Here is a 27,185-nt window from a genome sequence, read left to right as displayed (position 1 = left end):
GAAGAAAGTCTTGACTCTTTCCTTTCTTGAAAGGAAAACTGAAACTTGTAGAAATAGTTGAAATTCCCTTAACATTTGAAATTTAAGTATATAGTTATACAGTGTTTTCAAAATAAGTACAGATGAAAACTCTCTCCTTGGTACACTTGCCAAAAATCAGTGTAGCAATTATTAAATATATCTTGTTTCTTGGTACTGTAGGGCATCTGTACAGCTATCCCTACAGGTAGAAGGTGTAATAATAATAAGGAACATAATAATTTGTATAGTGTTTTGAACTCATAGATTTAGTATCTTCTTTAGGGTTTCACTTTGGTGCAGAGAAGTTGTAGATATTTAAAAGGAGAACTCCTGTGTTTTAGGATTATTCATCCCTGGGTCTTTCTTACTCATTGCAATTTATTTCTTGTTCATAGATCACTTTGCATTAGGGGTCCCATGTAGTTTTTTAAGATAACCATGCCACTGTATGTCTAATGTAAGTCAGCAAGACTTTTGTTATTACCAGGATATCCTTGCAACTTGATTTGCTGTATAAGGAATTTGGAATAAAAAAAGATACTGGATCATGGTTAGCAAAAACATTCAGAAACTTCTAGCAGCTTAGAATTGCGCTGAGAATTACCTCGCTGTGGCATTATTTGGACTCATCTTGGAGACTGTGGTTGGGAAGCACATTCTCCAGGCATGTCTTGTTGAAGTTCTGTGGAATGTTTAGTGGGCATGCATGCAAACAGCCTTTAAAATAACATGTGCTCTGCTACAGGGTCTGTTGTGTCACTTTGATGAAATGGTCTCTTCAAACCCTTCTTGACTCTCATGAAACCTGAGCTTTGAAGCCATACCTCTATTGGGGAAAATATTTGATCACAGTTTGATAAAAACCCATGCTAACTTATGTTGCTTCTTTAACTATTAGAAACAAGAACTTGTATTATCTCAAAAAACTGTCACAATTAAAAAAGAAGTATATTGACCTTGGATCTTAAACTTGCTATTTGTATACATGGACATAGTTTTTATTATGCTAGCCTTATGCAATTCCTTCATTTATCATCATTTCATGGAAATCTTCCATGGCTAAAGATAAATTCTGTATTTCCTCTGAGCATGTTATAAACACTGGTATTTCTGACTATGAACTGATTAGAAAAGTCTTGCCATCTATCTTCCTTACGTTTATATTGAGGTATTTATTTTTCTTGTCATTTCCTGGAGATAATTTTCCTTGAGGAAAATTTCTATTCTGTAATCCACTTCCAACCTATCATTTCCAGGACTGCAGGGGTTGTGAACATTAGAGCAAGAATTTAAATTTAAGACTTTTCCCCCAGTAATTTTTTCAAGCATTTATAAATATATAGCATTCTGTAATACAAAATATAGAGAGATAAATATGTAAATAGAATACTAGTGTTTTGTACATGGAGACTTTCATCAATTTTCTATGAAGCAGTGTTTCAACTTTATAAAAGCAGAAAATAAACATAGCCAAACCTTGAAAATAATCAATTCTTACAGATTTTTAAGCCAGCCCAAAATACATGCATTAAGTTGGAAGTGGAAATACATATTTTAAGGGTCAAAACTGGCTTTATTGGTAGAGTGCTTGCTATGCAAGCTGAGAAGCCAAGTGTTCATCCCAATGACTAGTTTAAAAACTGTGCACAGCAGACTGTCTACAGTACAGAAACTGATAAAAGGGAAAGGCAGATCCCCTGAGGTCATTAGCTGATCGCCCTAGCCAAATGAGCAAGTTCAGAGTTGGCTAAAGACTGTATTGAAAAGTAAGATGTAGTCAAATCAAATCCAATACCAAATATCAACTATTTTTAGTCTCCAAATGAGAGTGTTACACACTGCATTTTTATACACACACACACACACACACACACAAACATACACATATACATACACAAGTCAAAGCTGTATCAGCTAAGTTTTATTCAATATATGAAACTATAAAACTAATCTTCTTGTTTTATTGTTTTATCAGTCTCTGTTGCTAACACTTAGTAGATTTTATAATGTCATGATATAAGAAAGAGGCTTCTTGTGGTGTCAGATAACCACTAGCAGTTTAGTAACAAGCAAAAATTAAAGAATTATATTGTTCTTTCAGGTCTCAGGAGATAAGATAAAACAGATTGAAACACAAATGATGATTATCAGATTTATATCTAAACTGATGCTAGACATCTCTTCCATGTTTACTGTCAACCTAATTTTCTCTTCCCAAATAATTCTCATTTTTTGGAAAACTTTTGTAGGAGGTCAGCATATGGGAAAAGTAAAGAAACCTTGAGAAGATGCCTATAACTGTCCACAATAAAGAAGAACCCAGTGACCTGCAATGACCCAGCCTCAAAACATTCATATGCCTCATCAATTTGATTATATATCATATTTTGAAGTTCCAGAAACATTTTTAACTCTATTTTATGACCCACTTCATTCCCCCTGAGAGCTGTTGAGGCTTCTAGAAACACTGATTGGCCCCCTGCCGACCTGGAAACCGATTGTTGATACTAGAAAGTTCATGTGCAAACCTTGATTATTCTCATGTGTCCTCTATTCCCACACTTGTGTATACACACAGCAAAATTACAGTTTCTATTATTGTTGTGATGATAAGGAAAAATGAATTAGATCCAATTATCTAGACTCTAGATTTGTTTGTAATATCATTTTATTTAGTTAAAAATAATGTTCATATATGTTCCAGTTTCTCAAACTTAAGATGCCTGAAAACAAACTACAGAAGAAACAATACTTACAAATTGAAGCATAAATTTAATCCAGCTTCATTTAGTCTACCATTGATCTCAGCAAAGAAAATTACCACAGCCCATAAAAAAGTGTATTTGACTTTCCAAGTCTATTTACCATTTATTCAATGTTACAAAATATACCATATCACTAGAAAGTTCTTCATCTTACTGACTCTATCATTTCCCTATGGAAAGGTTACTCAGTTGACATAAAGCATCTCATTCTATTAGTAGAATTTTGTTAATTGCATATCTCATAAATGCAGGTTAATTAAATGTTCAAAATGTACTACTTAATCAACAAATCTTGAATGCCAAGAGAATGTTAATTACCCAAGTAAGTGTTACACTTCAGAATGAAGAGAGAAATATTTGTATTTTGTGGGCTTTATTTTGCTTTATATTCATGCACTTTTTGAAAATTAAGAGCAGATGGATATTTAGACATCAAAAGAGCAGCTTGAAATATGGAACACTGTATTATCAAAGCTCACAAGCTGGGGTTTGCCGACAGGAGGAACAATCATAAAACATAACCTTTTATTTCATCAGAGGAAGTTATGCCTGCCCAAGATCTGCAGCTCAACATTCACAAAATGGTTTCACACAAGTGACATTCTATTCAAAACAGCTGTCTGCAGGGAAAATAAACGGGATTTAATCTGCCATAAAATGAATTGCACGATTTATTTTCTTGAGGAAGTCGTGCCTTTGTGACACTGGTGAGCTGAAAAGGTTTTGCTTTAAAAAAAAATGCATGCAGTGCCAAAGCCATTAATTCAACCATGTAAAAGTTCCTTCCAGAAAAGTAACTGGAAAGCCATATCAGCTTATCCACCATCGATCTAATGCCTTCCACTGGTTTTAAACATGAACCCTGCATAGTTGAGAGGCACATTATTTTCTTTCTTTTTATTAGATGTTTTCTTTATTTACATTTCAAATGTTATCCTCTTTCCTAATTTTCCCTCCGAAAACCCCTCCCTCTCCTCTCCCCCCTCCCCAACCTACCCACTCCCATTCCTGGCATTCCCCTACACTGGGGCATAGAGCCTTCACAGGACCAATGGCCTCTCCTCCCATTGATGACCAACTAGGCCATCCTCTGCTACATATGCAGCTAGAACCATGAGTCCCACCATGTGTTTTCTTTGATTGGTGGTATAGTTCCAAGGAGCTCTGGGGGGGGGGGGGGTACTGGTTAGTTCATATTGTTGTTCCTCCTATGGGGCTTCAGTCCCCTTCAGCTCTCTGGGTACTTTCTCTAGCTCCTTCATTGGGGACCTTGTGCTCCATTCAATGGATGACTGTGTGCATCCACTTCTGTATTTACCAGGCATTGGCAGAGCCTTGCAGGAGACAGCTATATCAGGCTCCTGTCAGCAGGCTCTGTTGGCATCTGCCTAGTGAATGGGTTTGGTGGTTGTTTATGGGATGGATCCCCAAGTGGGGCAGTCTCTGGATAGTCATTCCTTCAGGCCATGCTCTGAACTTTGTCTCTGTAACTCCTTCCATGGGTATTTTGTTCCATATTTCAATAAGGAGCCAAGTATCCACATTTTGGTCTTCCTTCTTCTTGAGTTTCATGTGTTTTGCAAATTGTCTCTTGGGTATTCTAATTTCTGGGCTAATATCCACTTATCAGTGAGTGCATATCATGTGTGTTCTTTTGTGATTGGGTTACTCCACTCAGGATAATATCCTCCAGATACAGATTCAGAGGCACATTTTTAAATACTTGATCTTTGAGGTTGAAGTAGCCAATGTATCAGATATTAATGGCCTTCAAAACTGAAGGACTTAATGTACTACAAACTAATATTTAAGAATATAATAATGCTGTAAAAGCAAAATATTAATGATTACATGTTCATGAAAGATAATTATTGTTGTACTTTGATTTTTAAAAGCATAAGAGAAATTAGAAAATAAGTTAACTATGTAATTCGTTTTAATTATATGCTCTATATAACATATATTTAATTACATATGTTATTTGTGTGTGTTATATTTTATGTATGTCATGTATATTTAATATGCTTAATTATATGTTTTAACTATACATGAAATATGTGAAATTTTAAAAAAAATATATGCTAGTTGTAGGATGTATTGAGACAATTTTATCTATATTACTTAATCCAATCTCATATTTTCCACAGTATTTATGTTTGTAAATTTAATGTAAACACTAAGACAGTAAAATTAATGCAGCTTCAGTTAAGTGAGAAATATTTATTTTATTCAAAAATAAGTAGACTTTACTCCCATGTAACTACTTTCGATGTCAGTATTATAAAGGTAAGTCCATGAAATACTGTATTAAACAAACACCATAATTATATCTGAAGAACCATTATCCTGGTCTGTACGGTGAGCACCTATTGAGAGATACTTCTGTGAGGACAAAGAGAACATCACAGTCATATCATGAGTATTGGACAGTTATTGTAATTTTCAAAATATTCCTGAAACTATGGGCTTATCACATTTGCAGTTTAGATGAGAGAGAGAGAGAGAGAGAGAGAGAGAGAGAGAGAGAGAGAGAGAGAGAGAGAGAGAGAGAGAGAGAGAGAGAGAGAGAGAGAGAGAGAGAGAGAGAAAGAGAAAGAGAGAGAAAAATACTCTAAGTCGAAGGCAATGAAAAGCTCAACCAGGATGTTTTTGTTGCTTATCTACATATTGGTTGGTTTCATATTAGGTTAGGTGATTAGCCAAAAGTAGGAAAGAGAGAATTTTCCTGTAGACCACAAAAGAAAAACACTGCAAGTCCTCTGACTCTAATTCTGTATGACACAGGCTCTAACTGGTAGATAATACTCTCTCTCTCTCGCTATATATATATATATATATATATATATATATATATATATATATATATACTTAATTATATCACAAGTTATAAAATTTTGTAAATTTTTCTGATTTTTTTCCCTCTACACTGCATGGGAGTTATTTTCTCATGTTGAGAGATGTCACTGTTTTATTGTACTTTTGGTGGCAGAAAGCAATGCTGCTCAACATCCCAGGATCTCTTACTGTGAGGAAAGTGAACTGATTGATGTTTCAAAAAAATTACCATTACTAAAATTACCTGGGTGCTTCCATCCTAAGCTACATTATCTCAATCATTAGATATCAGAACAGTTTCATTTCAGTTCCTTCATGGACAATATAGGTTATCTAAATAGAAAAGCAAAAGTTTTATTTTACTATATTTGCTGAGTTCCTACTATTTTCAATGTTGAGTTTGAAATCATATTTTGATATTTAAATATAAATATTAAATCTACACAATCCCAAGAAGAACTAGCTTTCATGTAAAAAAATCGTTGCTTCAAGGTCTAGAGAAATAACTGATAGAATGCCAGCTCTAAAGCATTTTTGATGATTGCCATATCAGAGTTTTTATACAATCTCTGATGTTAATATTTCATTGTATTAAATATGTAGTCATCTAATATAAACTTGAGAGTAATATGTTCAAATTCAGAATACAAAATTGTTCATGGAGTTATTAAAATATCACTACTGTTTTATAGCTTTATAAACAATGAAGTGCAGCCTCACATTTTATGACAGTGAGGATTTTCACACAAACTGAATGTGTGTGTATATATATATATATATATATATATATATATATGTGTGTGTGTATGCATGTGTGTACATGTATTTTCTATATCTACATTTATATTTATACACAAATATATGGTATTTAGCACACAGAATTATTAAATAATTCCATAGAAAAACAAACGTGTAGTGTTGTAGATATTATCTAGAAAACAAAAGAAGTTTGTCAAGGAAAGGAGTAGTGTTACTGAGATTATATTCACTTAAAATACTTCTATGAGAAGGTAGGACAGAGGTATACAATTCATGAAAATGCCAAGATCTGTCAAAGAAATATAATGGCTAACATTACATAAAATAATACAATCTCATTTAAGTCTAAGGAATCTGATGTTAAATATGTACTGAGCAATACAAACAAGTAAAATCTTGTCTGATCTTATTAAGCATGTGTACAAACATATTTTCTGAAGGCAACCTTTTTTAAAAATTTTGATTATTTATTTATTTTTGGTTTTTCGAGACAGGATTTCTCTGTATAGCCCTGGCTGTCCTGGAACTCACTTTGTAGACCAGGCTGGCCTCGAACTCAGAAATCCACCTGTACCTTTTAAGGGACACTATTTATTCATCCACGTTATCACTGGGATTTCCTTTCTACACTTGAGACTTAGCAATTTGATTCCCACATTAATTCACTGTGTAAATTCCCAGATTGAAGTTAAGATTCTGACTCATTTGAGGAAGACCTGGGATCTTGTATTTCTTTTATGCTTCAAAGTGATGGTGAAACTGCTAGCCCTTAGGCTACACCCTTGGCAGCAACAGTCTAGAGTACCTGAGGAGAGGTAAGTTAAGTTTCTCCTAAGTTACTAGAGTAGACATCTTGTGAAGTTAGTTGAAGTCTCCGTCTTTTCCTTCTAACTGGCATGCCAGAAGAAAATTCTCATGAAACACACATATGAACTGTCTAACTGTGTTGACAGTGAAGCTTGTAAAAAACAAGGGTAATCCCAAGTGAGAGTGTGTATGTGTAGCTGGGCTTTTGTGTGTTCCTAGATGTACAGTGAAACCTCCACATGCACATCATGTTGACAGAAATGTACCTGCAGCCCTCCTGTGACAATCCCAAACTTCAGCTTGTGCTCATCTAAAAAAATATAATTTACAGAACCGTCAGGTTCAAACATGCCCAATCTCTAAGGTTAAGCCTCAGCTTACTCCACACATTTTAACAGGCTCCATGTCAATGCCTTTAACATTGCCTGGAATTTGGAGAGAAGCCAAAGATTAGTCCTGCTTTGGAGTCATCATGAAACCTTGTTATAGGGCTCAAGTTAAGTTGTTAAATATGTTTCTATCAGCTTAGTTAGGGGAAAACCATGCACTTACTCACTACAGTGAGGGGAGCTTTAAATAATACAAGCAAGGCATGAGTTTTTGAAAATTTACCTGCAGGTCCCAATTTTAATGTTTTAGAGATGGTAGGCTTATTTTCTGATGTGAAAACAATATTTCTCACCAGTTTTGCCTTGTGAAAAGTACCAAGACTGCGAAATCCTTAGTGGGATACTGAGTTGAAAATAAAATAACTTTTAAGAACTAGGTCAATCCTACTTAGGCAGATTTGTAAGGAAACCGCACTGTAATAAAACAGAATTATTCATAACTACAAGAAATTTTAGTGTTTTCTTTATAACAGAATTTGCCAAATTACTGTAATACATCGATGTGTTAGCAAAAGGTATATCCAAGTGATAATGTACGTGTGCTGCTAACATAGTTAAAATACTGCTGTGCCTCATCGTTTTAGCCATGTGTCACTATTCTATTGACACCAAGGACCTAAAATGTAAAGCAAAGAATTTTGATTAAGTCTTGTCTAACTTTTATTGCCTTTGGCTGAGGAATATTGCAGAATATCCAGAAGATGTATGCTGGTAAGGTGTGAGGTCACATACCAAATGGAAATAGGATGAGAAGGTATAACGGAAAATAAAGTGTAAGACTTCAGAAATAATTTCCTCAAGGAAGTGGACCTATTCCCTGTATCTTTCTGGACTTTAAATTTGCTTAGCTTACTTGTTTTGAGTTTTTAAAAGTTTGGAAAACAATAATTATAAGGTTTTAATCTATGAAATCCCCCCAAACAACTAATGAATGCTGATATATATGCTGTTGTATATATTATCTATCTATCTATCTATCTATCTATCTATCTAATCTCTACATATGTATGTATGTTACTAATCATAGAATTAATGGAATATCTACATAAATATATCTAATTTAAAAAGTATAAAAGTAGCTCCTGCCTTAGAGGATCTGGAATTAATACAAGCCTTAGGAAAACTTCCTTATATTATCATGGTAAGAATCACTTCTAGAAAAAAAATATTAAAAACTCCTGTAAGTCCTCTTGCATAACACTGGCAGACATCAAGATCTCCATTCTTATTGAATTCTTGATATTTTATTCAATTGAAATGTTTGTTCAAATTTCATAAGGGGGATTTTCTGTTTAAGTACTCCAAAAGTTTCCAAAATATATGAATTATCAAAATTAGTCATCATGTATATTCCGGATGGTTTGTTTCTGGAAATAGCTAGTTGACAGATGAATGGAGAGACTAATAAATATGAATGTGTAGAGTCCATTTGATGAAATTAAAAGTACATTTTCAAGAAACTATGGAGATCATTTTTGAGTCATAGATGAATATGTGGTAAAAACAAATATATGAAGCCAACAACTCAGCATTTTGTGTCCGTACATCCCCTGGTTATGTGACCATCCAGGGCACTTCTTCATCATACTCTACCCGTGAAGAGACATACTATTTCCTCATTGATAAAAAGATGGATGGCAGAGATAAAAAATTAACTAACTTAAACAATATCATATAGTTAGAACTATATAGTAGGATTATAAAATATACCAACAAAATTTATTTAAAAAGATAATCTAACCCAGAAAACAAAAACAAGGAAAAGGTACTTTACTGTTTCAGGTTTTCATAAGATTATATAGGCATTTTAAAAGCTTATTTCTTTCAATATTTAATGTTACATTTCATTTTTAAAAACTGTGACTTATACCTTGATTTTCTCCAGTGGAGAGCTACTGAATACATCAGCTATAGCTTGGGGCAAATGCCATATCCAGGAGTCATTGGCAAGAACAAAACAGATGTTTTGATTTTTATGTGTGCTTTTGGTCTTATTTTGGTAATTTTTTATTAGGGTTTCTCATTTGTTTGTTTTGGATTTTCACCTTTTGTTGTATTGCTGGTGTTGTTGGTTTTGAGAGGTTCAGGGCGAAGGAGAGAGAATATAGTATTGGATAGGTAGAGGTGGGCAGATTTGGGTATAGTTCAGAGAAGAGGAAGTACAGTGATCAAAATAAACAACCTAAAAATAAAATAAATTATAGAATGAAGAGATTAGTTAAGTGAGAGCTCTGTCCAAGCATTAAAATAATCAATTGCCTTTAAAATGTTCAATATTAAAGAGAAAGATCACTACTGCTGTCCTAACTGTCCCTCTTTCTGTTGTTTGACATCTGTTTCACTAATCACACTTACAGTTTTAAATTGGTACAGCAAAGTAGGTACTGTGCCCTAGATAAGAGTAATTTGAAGGGAGGAAAATTTAGGTACCATTGATTCTTTTCCTTTGTAGAAATTCAGCTGAAAATATGTCTGAGTATATTCCACAAACAATGCTCAAAGCCATATTATTTTGCTGTCATGCATTTTCTACCATAATACCACAGGGTAAAAATTCTGTTGTAATAAGTCGTTGAGCAGGACAAATTAAATTATGCAGAAAATTACCAGTAAGTAGACAGACTAATATCATCTGTGACCAGCCAACCCTGAAGACCATTCACTTGGTCATTTGCAACCTCAGATTTTATTAGGTTTTTACTGTATAAAAACAGAGTTTTATCTTTATTTAAATATTTATGTTTATTTGAAAGAAAATTGGCTAATTTGAGAAAGTTAACATTCGTTATAATAAAACTAAAGTAAAATTTAAAAGATATCTGGCTGTTGCAGTTTTAAATAGTCAACTTTATTCAGAGATACTATGTAATTTGTATTGGTCCTAAGAAACAGAAGAGAGAAATCTCTGTAAAATCAAACAGAAATGACCAAGGTGGCCACTTACACCAGAAAAGAATGAGGTTGACATCACTCACTTTGGACATACAAATTTCACCACCTATTGATTTTTTAAAGCTCTCCCATTAGCATTTCAAGCCAATTCTCCGGAATATCTGCACACTAAACATTATTTTAAATGACATTTAAATGGCATGGAAAGATATGATGTCTTCTGCAGATGACACTACAGTTTTATGATATCAAGATGGGGTTTTCTTCTGTTATGGAATTATAATATTAACACCATCTATTGTCTCTCTTTTGTGCAGATATCATGTTAAATAAAGCACCTTCCTGTGGCAAACTATAGCACAGAAATTTATACTCACATATATATGAATATCTTCACATTTCTTTCTTGTCTATTTATACAGACCTAGAGGGCCTATTCTATGTTTACAATGTTGATTCCTTATTTATACCAAACTTATCCTATGAATTCCAACTCTCAGAAAACATTTTTTAATTTCACCACCTGCCTTATGAACCTAATTGTGTTTTTACCAGAATGGTACCCATTAATGTTGTGTGAGTTTTCTCTTTTGCTGTTATATCAAAAAATTTGTAGTAATATAATTGTGTCCTTAATAATTTATAATATTTGTGAAGTTACACAAGCATAGCCTGAAGAGTGTATTAGTCTACAAACAACAGGGCACAATACTTTCCAGAAACAGAAACACACTCTGTAGATTGCATGGATACCTCTCTATTGATGTACACCTGTAGTAACATGGTTTTCAGGTGTGTTATGCCTGAAAGTAGATCTTGAGGAATTTTCTCAAGTTCTGCCTGATTCTTCAATAGAATGCAATGTAAATTTCTTTTTGTCGACAGCATCTTTGATGTTAGTAGCTTCTCATTATGTTCCTTTTGTAATTGGCCAACAGTTTTCTTCAATTGCAACATATGTAAAACTGCACGATCATCGTTCCAATGGGATGAAGGGAAAAAAAACACTTTTTTCTTTTCAAAAAGCCCATCATGATGGTGTGCAATTACAACCGCAGATAAACATTACCAGTGCAGCTTACCTCTATCACTGAAGTCATCGACTAGAATGATTTCTGCTATCAGACTCTCTGGTGTTCGGTTGATTATACTGTGTATGGTCCGCAAGAGTGAGGTCCAACCTTCATTGTGAAATGGTATAATGATGCTGGTGTTTGGCAGCCTTTCAAGGTACATCTTGTGCTTACAGCTAGAGAAAACGGGAGAAGCAAAAGATGTTCAATGTAAAACTCTAACGCAGGTCACACTGTACTATATGCATTGTGCTATAGATAATGATAAAATCATGGATTTGTGTAATATTTTCCAACCCAGGCATTGTGAATTATAACATTCTTCTTACTGGTGAATCTCTATTTGATCATTCTTACTTTAAACAGATATTTAAGATATTGAGATATTGTACTCCTGATATGATTCATGGGTCTTATGTATATGGGAGCTTCTATCTGTGCACATCTGTGAATCTATGTGTGGGAGATGGGTAGTGGTATAAAGCTATGTACATGTGTGTAAGAGAGTGTGCTGGCCTTTGTAGGCACATGTGAGAGCCCATAGTTGATGCTTGGATGCCCTTCTCTATTATTTTCTAATTAATCATTTTTTGTGAGAAAACTTTTTTTATTTAATCTGGAATAGATTCCATTCCAAATATAGTAGTTGGCCAGTGAATTCCTAATCCACCTTTCTCTACCCTTCCAGAATTAAGGCTGCTGGAAGGTGCTACTATGTACAGGTATTTATGTGGATATGGGGATCTGAATTCAGGTCTGACTTCATGTTTTTATAGTAAAGGCTTTACCCAATTAGCTATCTCCCCATGCTGCTACATTTTATTTAATGAAAGTAAGTATAAATACCAACTATTTAAAATAATTTCAATGCAAGTTATGGTTAAAGTTTAAATGGGATTTGAATTTTTTGCAAATTAATTTCTGTTTTCTATTAGTTGGTTATTTTATTTATTTACATTGCAAATGTTGTCACCTTTCCTGATTTCCCTTCCCCAAACCCTTATCCCCTCCCCCTCTCCCCATTTGCCTCTAAGAGGGTTATCCCCAACCCATCCACCCACTCCTACCTCACACTTCTAGTATCCCCCTACACTTGGACAACAAGCCTCCACAGGACCAAGGGCCTCTACTGCCATTGATGTCAGATAAGGGAATCCTCTGCTACATATGTAGCTGGTGCCATGGACCAACCCATGTGTTCTCTTTGGTTGTTGGTTTAGTTCCTGGGAGCTCTTGGGGGTCTGGTTAGTTGATACTGCTGTTCCTTCTATGAGCTTGCACTCCCATTAGCTCCTTCATTCCTTCCCCTATCTCTTCCATTGGAGTCCCCAGGCTCAGTCCCATGGTTGGCTGTATCCATATCTGTTTTAGTCAGATGCTGGCAGAGCCCTTCAGAGAACAGCTATACTAGGCTCCAGTCTGGGAGCACTTCTTGGAGTCAGCAATAGTGTCTGGGTTTGTTTTCTGCAAATGGATGGACCCCTGGGTGGGACAGTCTCTGGATGGCATTTCCTTCAGTTTCTGCTCTACTTTTTTTCCCTGTGTTTTCTTTAGACATGAATCTGGGTCAAAGATTTTGAGATAGGTGAGTGGCCCCTTCCTTCAACTGGGGGCCATGCCTATCTTATCTATAGGAGGTGGTCTCTTCAGGTTCTATCTCTGTGATGTTGGGTATTTCAGCTAATATCACCACCATTGGGTCCTGGGAGCCTCTTGTTTTCCTGGCATCTGGTACTTTCTAGTGGTTCCCCTCACTCCCCATTCCCCATTGCTACACATTTCTGTCAAAATTCCTGACCCTCTGGACACCCTCTGGACGTATCTCTTGTCTCTTACCATACCCGATCTTGTCTCCCATTTTGCTCTTTCCCTCCTCTCTCCTTCTGAGGTCTCTCTGTCCCTCTACCTCCTATAATTATTTTCCCCCTTCTAATTAAGATTGAAGGATCCACATTTTGGTCTTCCTTCTTAATCTTCATTCTTTTTAATTATTTAGTTTGGACTGTGGTTTGTTTGACTAGACTGATGGTATTTATGACATATTGGGAGAAGAAACTCTATTACTTAAAAGTAAATTTACTTGTAAATGGCCCTTTACTAAATACAAAGCACATAGAACCAATATCCAAATAAAGAATATATTACCTTCTTCATGGAAACTTTAAAAAGAAATCTCAAGTAGATTTGGATGATTGTAAAAGTAATGAAAAATGAAAAATCAAATAAATTATAGCAAGTTATGAATATTCAGATGCTGTAAAACATAAAATTGATTGTAGGCTAACTTGAAAGACAACAAAAAGGTGTATAAGCAATTTCTAATGTAAACAAGTGAGGAAAATGTCTTTGAATGCAGTGGATGGATCTGGAGGGAGAGCCAGAATAGTTCTGTACACAGAGTTTTGACTTCTATTTTATTTATTTTTATTATTATTTTTATTAGCTATTTTTTCATTTACATTTCAAATGCTATCCCAAAAGTCCCCTGTACTCTTCCCCCACCCTGCTCCCCAAACCACCCACTCCCTCTTCCTGCCCCTAGCATTCCCCTGTACTGGGGCATATAATCTTGGCAAGATCAAGGACCTCTCCTCCCAATGATGGTCTACAGGCCATCTTCTGCTACATATGCAGCTAGAGACACAAGATCTGGGGGGTATTAGTTAGTTCATATTGTTGTTCCTCCTATAGGTTGCAGACCCCTTCAGCTTCTTGGGTACTTTCTCTGGCTTCTCCATTGGGAGCCCTCTGTTCCATCCTATAGATGACTGTGAGCATCCACTTCTCAAGGCAAAGGCCCCAAATAATTGTGCTTCCATATGTCCATAATTAGAACCCAGGGTAATTGACCCTATTTTCATATTCTATCAAGTTCTTAGAATGCAAAATAAAGTTCCAATAAAAATACAAAAACTTAAAACATTAAAACATTCTATTCATATCAACTGCTCATTAATCAAGCAAAGTCTATATCATATAACATTCTCCAAACAAGCACATGATGCTAAAAAGAAAGTCAATTGCTTTGTAAAATCCAATAAAACCACAAAGCAGACATAGAACTATGTAACACCAACTTATTGCAATACAATCTTTCTCTCTTAAAAACATTTTCAATAATCTCTGTATAAACTCAAATTATTACCACACATGAAAAATGAGCAGTCACTTTCTATTTATTCATTTAGTGATTTACTGAGGGTTTGATATAAGCCGGAATCCAATTTGGAAATTGTTTTAATTTAGAGTTACTATAGCTCTGATGAAATACCGTTTCCAAAAGCAACTTTGGAGAAAAGAATGTATTTTATTCACATTCCCATAGAACAGGTCATTTTGAAAAATAGGAGGGCATGAACTCAAGCATGATAGGAACCTAGAGGCAGGAATGGATGCAGAGGCCATGGGGGATTGCTGCTTACTGTCTTGTTCCCTCTGACTAGCTTAACCAACTTTTTTACAAAATCAAGGACCACCAGTCCAGAGAGAGCATTACTTAAGATGGGTTGGGACCTATAATTTCCATCACTAACAAAGAAAATGTATTACAGTATTGTCTATAGTCCAGTCTAATGGATATTTTTTTAATTGAGGTTCCCTTCTCTCAGATGACTTTAGCTTATGTTAAGTTGACATAAAACTATGCAGACAATTGACTACTTGTCAACTTGACATACAAAGATATTACTATAAAGCCACAATCTTTCTGTTTTTGTTGATCCTCAAGATTACACATCAATATATACAACATTACGTAAAACATTTTACAAACAAAAATGCTCATAGTCTTACAAATTCACCTTAAAAATTCAGCCTCTTTAAAAACTCCAAAATCTCTTTTAACTTCCAAGGTCTCTTTTAGACCAAAAGCCTCTCAAACTATGGGATCCTAAAAATAAAATATAAGTTTAATATTTTCTTATTTTGAGAGGAAGATACAAGGCACAGTCACAATCAGATCAAAGCAAAACCAAACTCAACATCCAATATCTGGAAATCACTTATGATTTCCTGTGCCCCCCCCCCCAGGAGTCTTGGTTTAGTTCCCAAGTTCTATTCTTTTTAGTGTATCCAGCTTTACTACTCATTTCAGGCAGGCTCCAGTCCACCACTGTTGCTATTCTTGATGGCCATTCCATGGTATCTGAATTACCAAAATGCTCTCTTGCACTTTTACCAATAGCCTCTCCTGGGATCTCTTAGGTGCCAACCCATCTTCAGTTCTTACAACTGACGACTACCTTTCCACCCAGGGGTTGCCCTGTCCATAGTAGGCTGAACCCATTCACATTAATCATTAGTCAAGAAGATGTAATATATACATGCCCATGTGCCAACATGAGTGGAACAAAATTTTCACCTGATTTCTTCCTAGTTTTTGTTAATTTGATAAAAACTAACCAGGGCAATTAAAAGTTGAAGATGGCCTATAGAAGGCAGGATCAAAGTGTATCTTCAAATAGAATTGGCATGGTTTTATAATTGGGAGAAGCAGAGAAGAATTCTCATGTCTTTTGAAGATAGCAAGTGAATTAATTAGGACAGTATTTCTCAACCTCTGGGTTGTGACTATTTGAGGTTTCAGATACCCTGCATATAAGTTACTTACATTATAATTCCTAACAGTAGCAAAGTAGTTATGATAGAGCAACAAAATAATTTATAGTTCAAAGTCATTACAACTTTAGCAACTGTATTAAAGTGTTGCAGCATTAGGAATGTTGAGATTATTGACCTAGAGATTGGTGTAAGAACAAGATTTCAGCCTCACATTTTTTTTCAGTTTCCTGGTTTTCACTTTATTATCTAGGTAGAGATGGAGGATGTGCATTCTTTTTTTTCCAAGATCTAAACAGTTTTCTTTTAAATCTTTTGACATTTTTATTAGCTATTTTCTTCATTTACATTTCAAATGCTATCCTGAAAGTCCCCTATACTCTTCCCCCACCCTGCTCCCCAACCCACCCAACTACTGCTTCCTGGCCCTGGCATTCCCCTGTACTGGGGCATATAGTCTTCAAGACCATAAGTATCTTATAATTGCAGTGAAAGCTAGCAAGTTTTGCTTGGATAGTGAAGGTGTCAAAATGTCATGAAATCAAAGAACACATTCATCTGTACACATTAGACAACTCTCTATCTTCTGTCAATCAGGTATCCATCTTATCAGCCTATCCATGCACACACATCTCCCCAAATCTGTGTGTAGTTTATGATAAGGATCTGATTTTATAGGGTTTTGGAATGTAGTGCAGTGGTCCATTGTTTGTATAGCATGAATGAGACCTTAGGTTCAAACTCAAGTACCCGTGGAAAACAAAACTATAGCAAGTACCTGTTGTTGAAGTATCTTAGATGATGAAAGTGCACCTCAATTCACTCCTTTACACTCACTGTCTCAGGATAAGCTAAGTGCCTAATTAATTTCGAGCTCAATAATGGACCAAGCATATTCACTCATATTTTTACATTGGACAGATAGGCTATTCTACGAAGAATGAATAGCCTCTGGGGCATAAGTCAAGGAATGAAGAATGAAAACTTTTTTTTTTCTTTTGAGTAGAACTAAAGCATGTTCTCTTCTGCTTCACAGAATTTTACCCACAGGGTTGATCTTCATTTGCCTCCAGTTGAGAGCAGCTTGACAACAGACTAGACTTATTTCTTCATAGTCCCCATCTGTGCTCCAAGAGTGTCAGTGGTTATTTCAGGGAGAATGGTTCTAAAGCTATTACAGTCAGGTTTGTTTGTTTGTTTGTCTTCTATAGTGAATTTTATTTTAATCCTAGATATACTAAATTATACTGCATTTAGAAGAGGAAGGACTTGATTGCAAACTGATCAAAATATTAAAAACGCTTATTTTGTTGTACTATTGGGCTAGAGCAATTTTAAACTTGTTTAAATATTAATTCATTAAATAATTTTTAAACTAATCATGAATGCATTCCTTGACCTAATTCTACTTTTTTTTTTTTAATTTTGTCTTATTATTTTGAAACAAAGTTCACACTATAGTTTAAATTGTCTGAAATCTACTATTTATCTCCTGTTGATGTTCAGCATTTAAGTGCTGGGGTTTTAGGAGTTTCAACATCAATATTCTCTCTGCCTCTGTCTCTGTCTGTCTCTGTCTCTCTGTCTTTCTCTGTCTTTGTCTCTGTCTCTGTCTGTCTGTCTCTCTCTCTCTCTCTGTCTCTCTCTCTCTCTCTCTCTCTCTCTGTCTCTCTCTTTGTGCGTGTGTGTATGTGTGTGTGTTATCTCTGATGTCTCTTTCTCTCTCTCTCTCTCAGCTGATTTAAAACTCAGTATGTAGTCAAAGATGGCTCGATATCATAATCTTCCTGTCTCTCTTTTCCTTGGTTGAGGTTATAAGAATTTAATGAAATGTCTGACTTTCTTTCAACTCTTTTCTTAACTCATGCTTTAATCAGTGCCTACAAAATGTAAATATTGGTTTCATTAAATGTGTATACTATATAAGGGAATTTATTCTAAATAACGGATTACATGTATTTAAATACTTTTCTTTACATAATATATTAATAATTGATCTTTTTCAATTAAGTTATATTACAGATTTATTACTAACTCACAACTGATGAGTGGTTCTCTGATATTGAATTATAACATAAATAAAATTACATAGGTAAAAAATTTTGTTTTGCCAATATTCTAGCTAGCTGTACATAACTTGACTCAAGCTAGAGCCATTTGGGAAAAATGATTCTCATGTGAGAAAATACCTTCATAACAATGGTCTGCAGCAAGTCGAATGCACACTTTAATTAGTAATTGATGTGTCAATATTGGTGGCACAATTCCTGGGATATTGGTGCAGGGTTCTATGAGTATGTCAGGAGGGGTAGTTCAGCCAAAATCATACATCCATGGCCTCTGCATTAGCTCCTGTCTCCAGGTGCCCACTGTAACAGTAATGTTGCTCAGCAACGGAGAATGATCAGTGAGTTGTAAGCTGAAATAAATGCTTTCCTCCCCAAATTATAGTTGTGCTGTTTTATTACAGCAATAGAAACCTAACAAAGACAGAAACTGATGTTAACCTGTATTGCTAAGCCAAACCTGACAACATTTTGGGGAGGAATATGGTAGCATTTGGAAATGTGGGACAGAGAAGCCACTGGATGATCAGAGCTTAGTAAACTGTTGTGGGGACTAGGAAGATAATCCCGAGAGCAGAGTGATGGAGGAGTAGTGGATTGTGAGCTCTCACATGGAAGCAAGAATTACTGGAGACATTTATGTAATACTTTGAGTTAATAATATTTGTTTCTGGACAGCAGCTTATTGACAAGAGTCCAGCATCACTGAAGTGAAACTTTTGATTAACTGAGAAAAATGATTCTGGTTAGATATAGAAGAGAAATTAGTGATAATTAAGATTACATAAATATAAGTAACATCCAGATTGAGAAGGTTGTTGTTATGTATTAAGGAATATGTGTGTGTATTAATTTATGATTAATAAAGGTCATGAGTTTGTAAAAGAGTAAGAAGTAGGGAGGATATATGGGAAGGCTTGGAGGTAGGAGACAGAAGAGAGAAATAATATAATTACAGAATAGCCTCAAAAATAAAAGAAATATTTAAAAAAAAGATCAGCAGCACAGAGTTTAGTAAACCTGCAACTACCTCCTCAGCGTCAGCACGCAGAATCTGTAGCCCAGAGCAGGCAGAAGACACATGTCATGTTTAAGCAGAATTTGATAATATGTATGAGTCACACAAATGGAACTATGAAGAACTTTAGACATTAGGGTTTGTCAGGCATGGTGGCACATGCCTTTAATCCCAGCACTTGGGAGGGAGGGAGGCAGATTTCTGAGTTCGAGGCCAGCCTGGTCTACAGAGTGAGTTTCAGGACAGCCAGGGCTACAGGAGAAACCCTGTCTCAAAAAACCAAAAAAAAAAAAAAAAAAAAAAGAAATTAGGTAGAGCAGTGTAGACTTAGCACTGAGCGATAGGGCTAGAGTCCCTGAAAAGAGGACACTGGTGAAAGAAAGTGTACCCTCAGGTGCAGCTGAAGGTGGACTATTGAAGGAGTCATGGAGAGAAGTACAAGACTCAGATCATGTAGAGCCAAAGACCCTTAAGAGAGCCTGAGAGCAGATATCATTGACATTACAGCCCAATTTAAAGCATGAGACTCCAGAATTTTAGAGATAGTCACACTATGAGATGAGTGCCAAGGGCAGCGCCAGCCATGGAGCTGTGGAGCTCTGTATGCTGTCAACAGCAGAGCAGCCCTCAAGAGTTCAGAGAATATAGAGTGGGTTCAAGATATTAAACATGAAAGATTTACATTGGGGAACTTTGACTTTGCTTTGATCATAACTGCACTGACTATTTAAGTAATTTTATTGTTTTTATAGGAACCCACAGTTATTTTACTTCAGATTTATGGAGACTTTGATTTTAAAGAGAATCTCGATATTTTAAAGAGCTGAACTATAAAAGTATGTATTTTTAGATTTTCCAAAACCTACTTTAATAAGGGTTCTCAAATGCTTCAACTCCTCATGGCCCACTGTTCAAAGGCAGGGGAGAAAAAATTTATAACTAGGGTGAGAGAGTGTGGACATGTTTAGAAGTAGTTCTTTGGGACCATTCCAATCTTCATTTGTCAGGACAGTGGCAGTCCAGTTCAATAGTGTCACCAAACACAATGCATCATGTTCCAGCAGAAACTGCCAGGCTTCTAGAGACTGCCAGGCCTCCAGAAAATGCCAGGCCTCTACCAAATATGTATAAATCTCATTCAGAGAGCCTGAATGTGAAAGCCTGAATGGCAGGAGTTCTCTTCCCTGCCTCTCTCAAGGAAGTGAAGATCAGCCAAGACTGGAGACCAATGAAGAGTTGCACAGCAGGCTATGCAAATGCTCTGTAACTGTCCGTTGGGTCCTATTGACACTCCAAACACCAAGTGTCCTCCTATGAGTCTTGCCTCAACAAAACATGTGAGTCTGCTTCAGCAAAATAGCATGTGAGTCTGTATCACATGACATAACCAGAAATTTCTAGTTCACTGGTGTTTGAAATTTTAAAGTCTTTGGGACTTTATTGAGGACAAATGAGAAAGGAAGAAATTCTAGCTGAAAAGCTATGTTTCAGGGCTGGCTCATTTATATCAACTTGGCAAAAACTAGAGCATTTAGTAAGAGAGACTCTTAAGTGACCCCTGGGCTAGTTGTTCTGGATATTATAAGAAAGCAGTATAAGCAAACCATGAAGAGTAAGCCAGAAATCAGCACTCCTTCATGTCCTCTGGATTAGCTCCTGCCTCCAGGTTCCTGCTGTGTATGTATTTCTCCTTCCCTGACCTTCCTCAGCAGTGGGTGAGTAACCTGAGCGTTATAAGGTGAAACAAACCCTTTCTTCCTCAAGTTGTGTTTGGTCATCATATACTATCCTAGCAATAGAAACCCTAAGTAAGACCAGCAGCATCTGTAAAACTTCATTATCATAATGTGTTATAATGAATTAAATTAGGTAGTATATACAAAGTACTAAGGACAGTGTAGGTAAGACTTTGTTAACAGTACCTTTATTATTACAGACATAAACATTATTTTGATTGTTTTCCTTTTGCCTGTCAAATCCCCTACTGAGTGAGGTACGGAAGTCAGAGATAGAAGCAGAGTAAAGGCAAGTAGGAGACACTCTGAATAGAAAGGAGAAAAGATTAGAGTCTCTTCCCTTAAGGGATCACAAGTCACTAGAGAGGCAGAGAAGATGACTGGACTTGAATGAGACAAGTGACATAATAAATAAGGCACAGGCAATGAGAGCCTGAAGGAAGTGTGACTAAGTTTGTCTGAAGGGATTAGGGAAGCCTTTATAGATGAGTGTGTGTGCTGAAAACAGATCATATAATATCTTGAAAGAGACTCTAAGGGATGTAGACATTTCCCTCTAATCAATGTGAAGTACTTCAAATATTGTTAACCCTAAAGAAGACAGGAGTGTGTTTACACATTCCTCTGACTGCAGGGCAGACGATCTTCAGAGACAAGAGAGACAGGACAGGGAAGAATCAAAGATTATAATAGTTTTGGCAAAAAAAAATAACAAGGCTGAGAATGTTACTGATTTTTACTCTAAAGAGAACCAGCCCATTTGTAAGAGTATTTAATTTGATAGAACAATTTTCAGTTATTTTAGTCATTTTAGAATTCAAGCTTGCTGAAAGAAGATGAAAATCATTACTGAGAAAGAATATTGGTTTTGAGAATTTCCTATACAGATGGGTGCTTATGGCATTGTTAGAAATATGGTGCCATTGAGTTACTGTTTCTAGCTTTACTAAGAATCTGGATCTATGAGTCTGTGGTTTGATGTCAGACTTGGAAGAGAATGAAATAAGAAGACAATGCATATCTGTGACAGGGTGTTTAAGAGCCAGGTAAAGGAAAGTTGGACAATGGGACAGCAGTGGAGCATAGGCCTCCTGTGTGCAGGTAACTGAGTTTAATCCTCGGATATATATACATTTTTAAACAATAAGCTATTAAAACTAAATTAAGCAAAATAAATTTAGTTTATGTCTACAAATATTAAGCAGGTTTGTTAACAAGAAAATCAGCACAATTGAAAACATTTGTTAGGAGATATTTGCAGAAATGTAGGTTAAACTTCTCTAATAATTTTATTTTAGTTTCTGTATTGTTTTCAAAATGAAATTAAGAGGTAGAAATGTATTAGGGATGGGGACATAGCTGTGATGAACAACATTTTATATATTTGTACAAAACATTTACTGAAAAATAATTCAATGTGCCAAAAAGAGGAAAAGTTTGTATTCTTTAAAAATTTAGTTGAGAAAAAGAGCAAGTGTTGAAGACATTTTAAAAGCCAACAAAACTCCAAATGACTCTACAAATATTCTGCTAAGCTCTCACTGAAATGCAACTAAACATCAGTGGGAAATTTCTCACTCTCTTAGGTTTTCCTAAAACAGAACACACAAATATTTTATTTCATAGCTTTATGTTGGCCTTGCAAAAGTGAGAAAACTGTAAAATAATAATTAAAATAGCAGTACTTTAAAACATATTTAACATTCATTCATCTTTGTACTAATTTAACTTTTTAATTTTTATCTCTTCGACAAGAATAGCCAGTAATTCGATAATGGGCATGCATCAAAACAAAATTTAGTAACAAAAAATATATATACATTAACTAACTAGATGCTGGGTAAGACGACTTGCTGATCAATTCTGAGGATCCTCGTCAGGTAGTCAGCACCCATGGAAAATGTGGAGGATGGCTCATTGCTCATAACTAGTCACAGAACGCTCATTCTCAAAGGAACAAAGCAGAGAGTGATTGTAAAGAACATAAGCTATTCTCCTGTGACATCTGCATGAGTATCTGCAGGTACAAGTGCCCAAAGGGACATGTGAGCTCACATCCCACATGCACACACTGTGCACACACTCTCACACATATATGCATGTATGTGTGCTTATTTTTACTTATTTCAGCTTTCGGTGTTTCTTGAACAACAGTCTTGCCTTGTGGATCATATTGCCCTGGAACTCACTGTTTATCACAGATTGGTCATGAAACTGGAAATTGTTAACAGTTCCTGGCTATTTTATGATACTTAAGCATCCTTCTTGATACTGTGGCTACATTTTTGTATTTGGTTTTGGTAACAAAGTAAAAACTCCTCCCCTTACAAATTTCCACTCTGCCATAGCAGCCTTTGCGAAAAATGTTGATGTTTTAGTTTGTCTAGGGTATGACCTTATGTTTCCTAATGATTCATAACTGTTAATCAAGAGTGATGTAAATTACTTCCATTTACTAATGTTTAAATAGAAATATTTAAATAATAAATACCATTTCTGTCTTTTGTTACTGGTCTAAAACTCACTTGCTGGAAGAGGGTGTCTGCTCATTGCAAAAAGTTAAACTGACTAATGTCTTAAACCTTGACCATCATTGTGACAGATGTACATGAAAACATGGGTGACTCTCATACTGGTAGTTAAATAGTCTGTCATTAAAGTGTCATGTTTCTACTTTCAGCTCATTGCTCATAACTAGTCACAGAACACTTATGTCTGAGATGGGCAATCCATTACAGTTTGGTAGGAATATAATCAGAACTTTTTGGCAGATGACAGCCATCATCATTATCAGTATTTTCTTTTTCCTCCTTTCAAAGTAGTAATAGAAAAGGATATTGTTGTTAGATTATTTTCATGCAAAGATATCCATTTTTTTATAGACAAAAATCATGTATGATGTAAGGTCCCTCATCTATAGAAGCAAAATACAGGAATCTTAGTGTGCAGTGTCATTTAATTATTCACCTAGCTTAACCCCACATTTATTGGGAATTAGGAGCTAAACTTTTGAGACGTAAATTACCTTATCATTTAATTGGAAGTTATGAATTGAGGGAAGACATAACACAAAGTAAGGGACTGTTCCTCACCAGTAGAGTGTACAATTCTTTGAAAAATATTTCTAGCTCCAGTATCAAGATTAAAACAATACAGAATGAAAGTCCATTCTGATTTATTTTGAGTCTCATTTACTTTTGGGGATAATTATCCTTTTAAGGCATCTGTATATTAATCAAACCCATTAAATTATATAAAGTCTGCTATAGTTTAAGGAATGAGGGGGCATATACTTTATTTAAGATAGTTGAGAAAAGGAACCAGATATTTTATTTGTTAGATTTCTATTGTTCTGACACAACATGGTAGCCAAAAGCAAGTTGAGGAGATAAGAATTTATTTCATCTTATAGTTTACAATCCACTGTGAAAAGAAGTCCAGGCAGAAATTTGGGCTGTGACCTGGACCTGGAGGAAGTAACTCAAGCAGAGACCATGGATTGCTTCTTTTGATTTTTTCCCTTTACAGGAAAGGTGCTGCCCCCCATGGCATCCCAAATTAATCATTAATCAAGAAAATCCCCTATAGATTTTCCTATAGGTAATCTAATGAGGGCATTTTATCAATTAAATACCTTCTTCCCATATACACTTATGTTTGTATTTGTTTGATAAAAAACAGTCAGCACACATTCTATCACCCTCAAATATATCTGAAAATAAAGCTTTCAGTAATATGTTTAGGAAACACTTGTCATACCAGAAAGACAACAGCCTAATATATGAACACAAGTCCTATGTTACTTTTATTTCACTCTGGGAAAATGTCTACTACAGTCAACTCAAAAACAGGAGTTTATTTTGGCATACAGTTCCAGGGGCTTGGGTTTCTGGGTGGATGGCTGTTTTGTTTTGGACCTGGAACAATAATGTATATTATAATGTCTGTATGGCTTGGACAAAGATACTTACCTAATGGTAGATCAGATGCAAAAGGAGAATAAAGAAGGGATCCAGGATTTTACTTTTTGTTTCAAGGGCATGTCCTTAGCGACATAAACAAAGCTACATTTCATAAATATCCAGCTACCTTTCAACAGCACCACAAGCTGTGTCCATCTATGAAGCTTCGGTATCCTGAGTCTCAAGTGATTCTTAAGTGATATTGCTGGCTCTGAGATCCAATGATTTTATAGTACAACCAGCAAAAAAAGATGGGCAATATAACCACTATAACAATTTTGAGGATTTTAATGAACATAATTTTCCCTTTTTATTTACTTTTCCCCTTTTCTATCTGATATTTTGATGAAGTAAAATTATCATTTACATTTCCTTTTTAAATCAGATACAGTAACAGACATGATAATTATCTTTTAATTTGAACCAATATTTTAGGTGCATGTGTACATAGTTTATGTGTGTAGTAGAATGTCCGTATGTGGCTATGAGGTGCACCTGTGGATGCTCATGTAGTGTCCAAAAGGGATATCTTATGTTCCGTTCAATAACACTATGCATGATCTTTTTTAGAAATGGCTGGAAATGGAAGCCATACCACTTCTTACATGTGGGACCATAATCTGAACTCCTGTCACTACTTTTGTACAGCTAACGTTCTTATTCATTGTGTTTTCCCAGCCACCAAGCTAGAGTTTAAAATATGTATTCATGGTATCTAAACATGGTATACCATCAAGAAAAAGACAATGACCCCTTGGAAATAAATACAGTTCTCCTCCCTTAATTTACAGCCCCAAATTTCAGGTAATGATGCATTTAGGAGGACTATGGATATAGGTAGAACCAAGTAATTTACATTAAAGTAAAAAACAGGAATAGCAGAGGAAGGCTGAGGTACAAGAGAGTCATTTGTACAATGAATACATAATAACCACACATCAAAGAGAAAAGGGAAATGGTTACAAGTACCTAGGGAGACCAAAAGTGGCTAGCACCTGCAGGATAGAACTCTGAGGTTCAGAGATGTGCTGACAATATTTATGAGATGTCCTACTTTTTTTTGTTGATCTGATAAACACTAAGTTTAAAAATATCCTGGGGATACAAAGATATATTTTTAATTTAGAAGTTTTATTTCATCAATAAGGGAAGCCAAAACATGAGCTCAAGAAGGGACCTGTACTGGCTAGTTTTGTGTCAAATTGACACAGCTGGCGTTATCACAGAAAAAGGAGTTTCAGTTGGGGAAATGCCTCCATAAGATCCAGCTGTGAGGCATTTTCTCAATTAGTCATAAAGGGGAAAGGTCCCTTGTGGGTGGGACCATCTCTGGGCTGGTAGTCTTGGGTTCTATAAGAGAGCAGGCTGAGCAAGCCAGGAGAAGCAAGCCAGTAAAGAACATCCCTCCATGGCCTCTGCTCAGCTCCTGCTTTCTGACCTGCTTGAGTTCCAGTCCTGACTTCCTTTGGTGATAAACAGCAGTATGGAAGTGTAAGCTGAATAAACCCTTTCCTCCCCAACTTGTTTCTTGGTCATGATGTTTGTGCAGGAATAGAAACTCTGACTAAGAAAAATTGGTACCAGAAGTAGGGTATTCCTGTGACAGCCTGACCATGTTTCAGGGAGGACTGTGGAAGGACTTTGGAACTTTGAGCCAGAAGATCCATTTACTGTTAAGAACTCTGTGAAATGTTGTCTAGGAGCTTGGAAGACAATCTTGAGAACAGTGCAGAAGATGGAGGTCAGCCTTGTGAAATTTCAGAGGGAAGATTAAACACTCTTTTCAGGGCCATTGCTAGTTTGATTGTGAAGTTTTGGTGGTTCTCATTAGCTGGGGCTGAAGAATCAGCTGTGCTTAACAAGATACCATAACCACTAGAGTGAAACCTTTGCATTACTGGGACTATTGATGCTGGTTAGCTGGAGAAATGCAAATCAAAACAACCCTGAGATTCCACCTCACACCAGTCAGAATGGCTAAGATCAAAAATTCAGGTGACAGCAGATGCTGGCGAGGATGTGGAGAAAGAGGAACACTCCTCCATTGTTGGTGGGATTGCAAGCTTGTACAACCATTCTGGAAATCAGTCTGGTGGTTCCTCAGAAAATTGGACATAGTACTACCGGAGGATCCCGCAATACCTCTCCTGGGCATATATCCAGAAGATGTGCCAACTGGTAAGAAGGACACATGCTCCACTATGTTCATAGCAGCCTTATTTAATAATAGCCAGGAGCTGGAAAGAACCCAGATGCCCCTCAACAGAGGAATGGATACAGAAAATGTGGTATATTTACACAATGG

At 35.8% G+C, this 27,185-nt stretch overlaps 1 protein-coding gene across 1 annotated transcript in view; it reads right to left on the bottom strand.

Annotated features, from left to right (window-relative positions):
• The window catches only part of Galntl6 (polypeptide N-acetylgalactosaminyltransferase like 6), a 1,086,926-nt gene that overhangs the window by 603,549 nt on the left and 456,192 nt on the right, over positions 1 to 27,185 (bottom strand). The window contains exon 5 of the mRNA XM_021169756.3: positions 11,551 to 11,717. Within this exon, the coding sequence (XP_021025415.2) occupies positions 11,551 to 11,717 (167 nt within the window). The remainder of the gene's footprint in view (positions 1 to 11,550; positions 11,718 to 27,185) is intronic.

This window comes from Mus caroli, unplaced genomic scaffold (assembly GCF_978045245.1).
Source record: "Mus caroli unplaced genomic scaffold, Mus_caroli_1 scaffold_10, whole genome shotgun sequence".
NCBI classification, from domain to species: Eukaryota; Metazoa; Chordata; class Mammalia; order Rodentia; family Muridae; genus Mus; species Mus caroli.
This window is presented reverse-complemented; position numbering and strand designations above follow the sequence as displayed.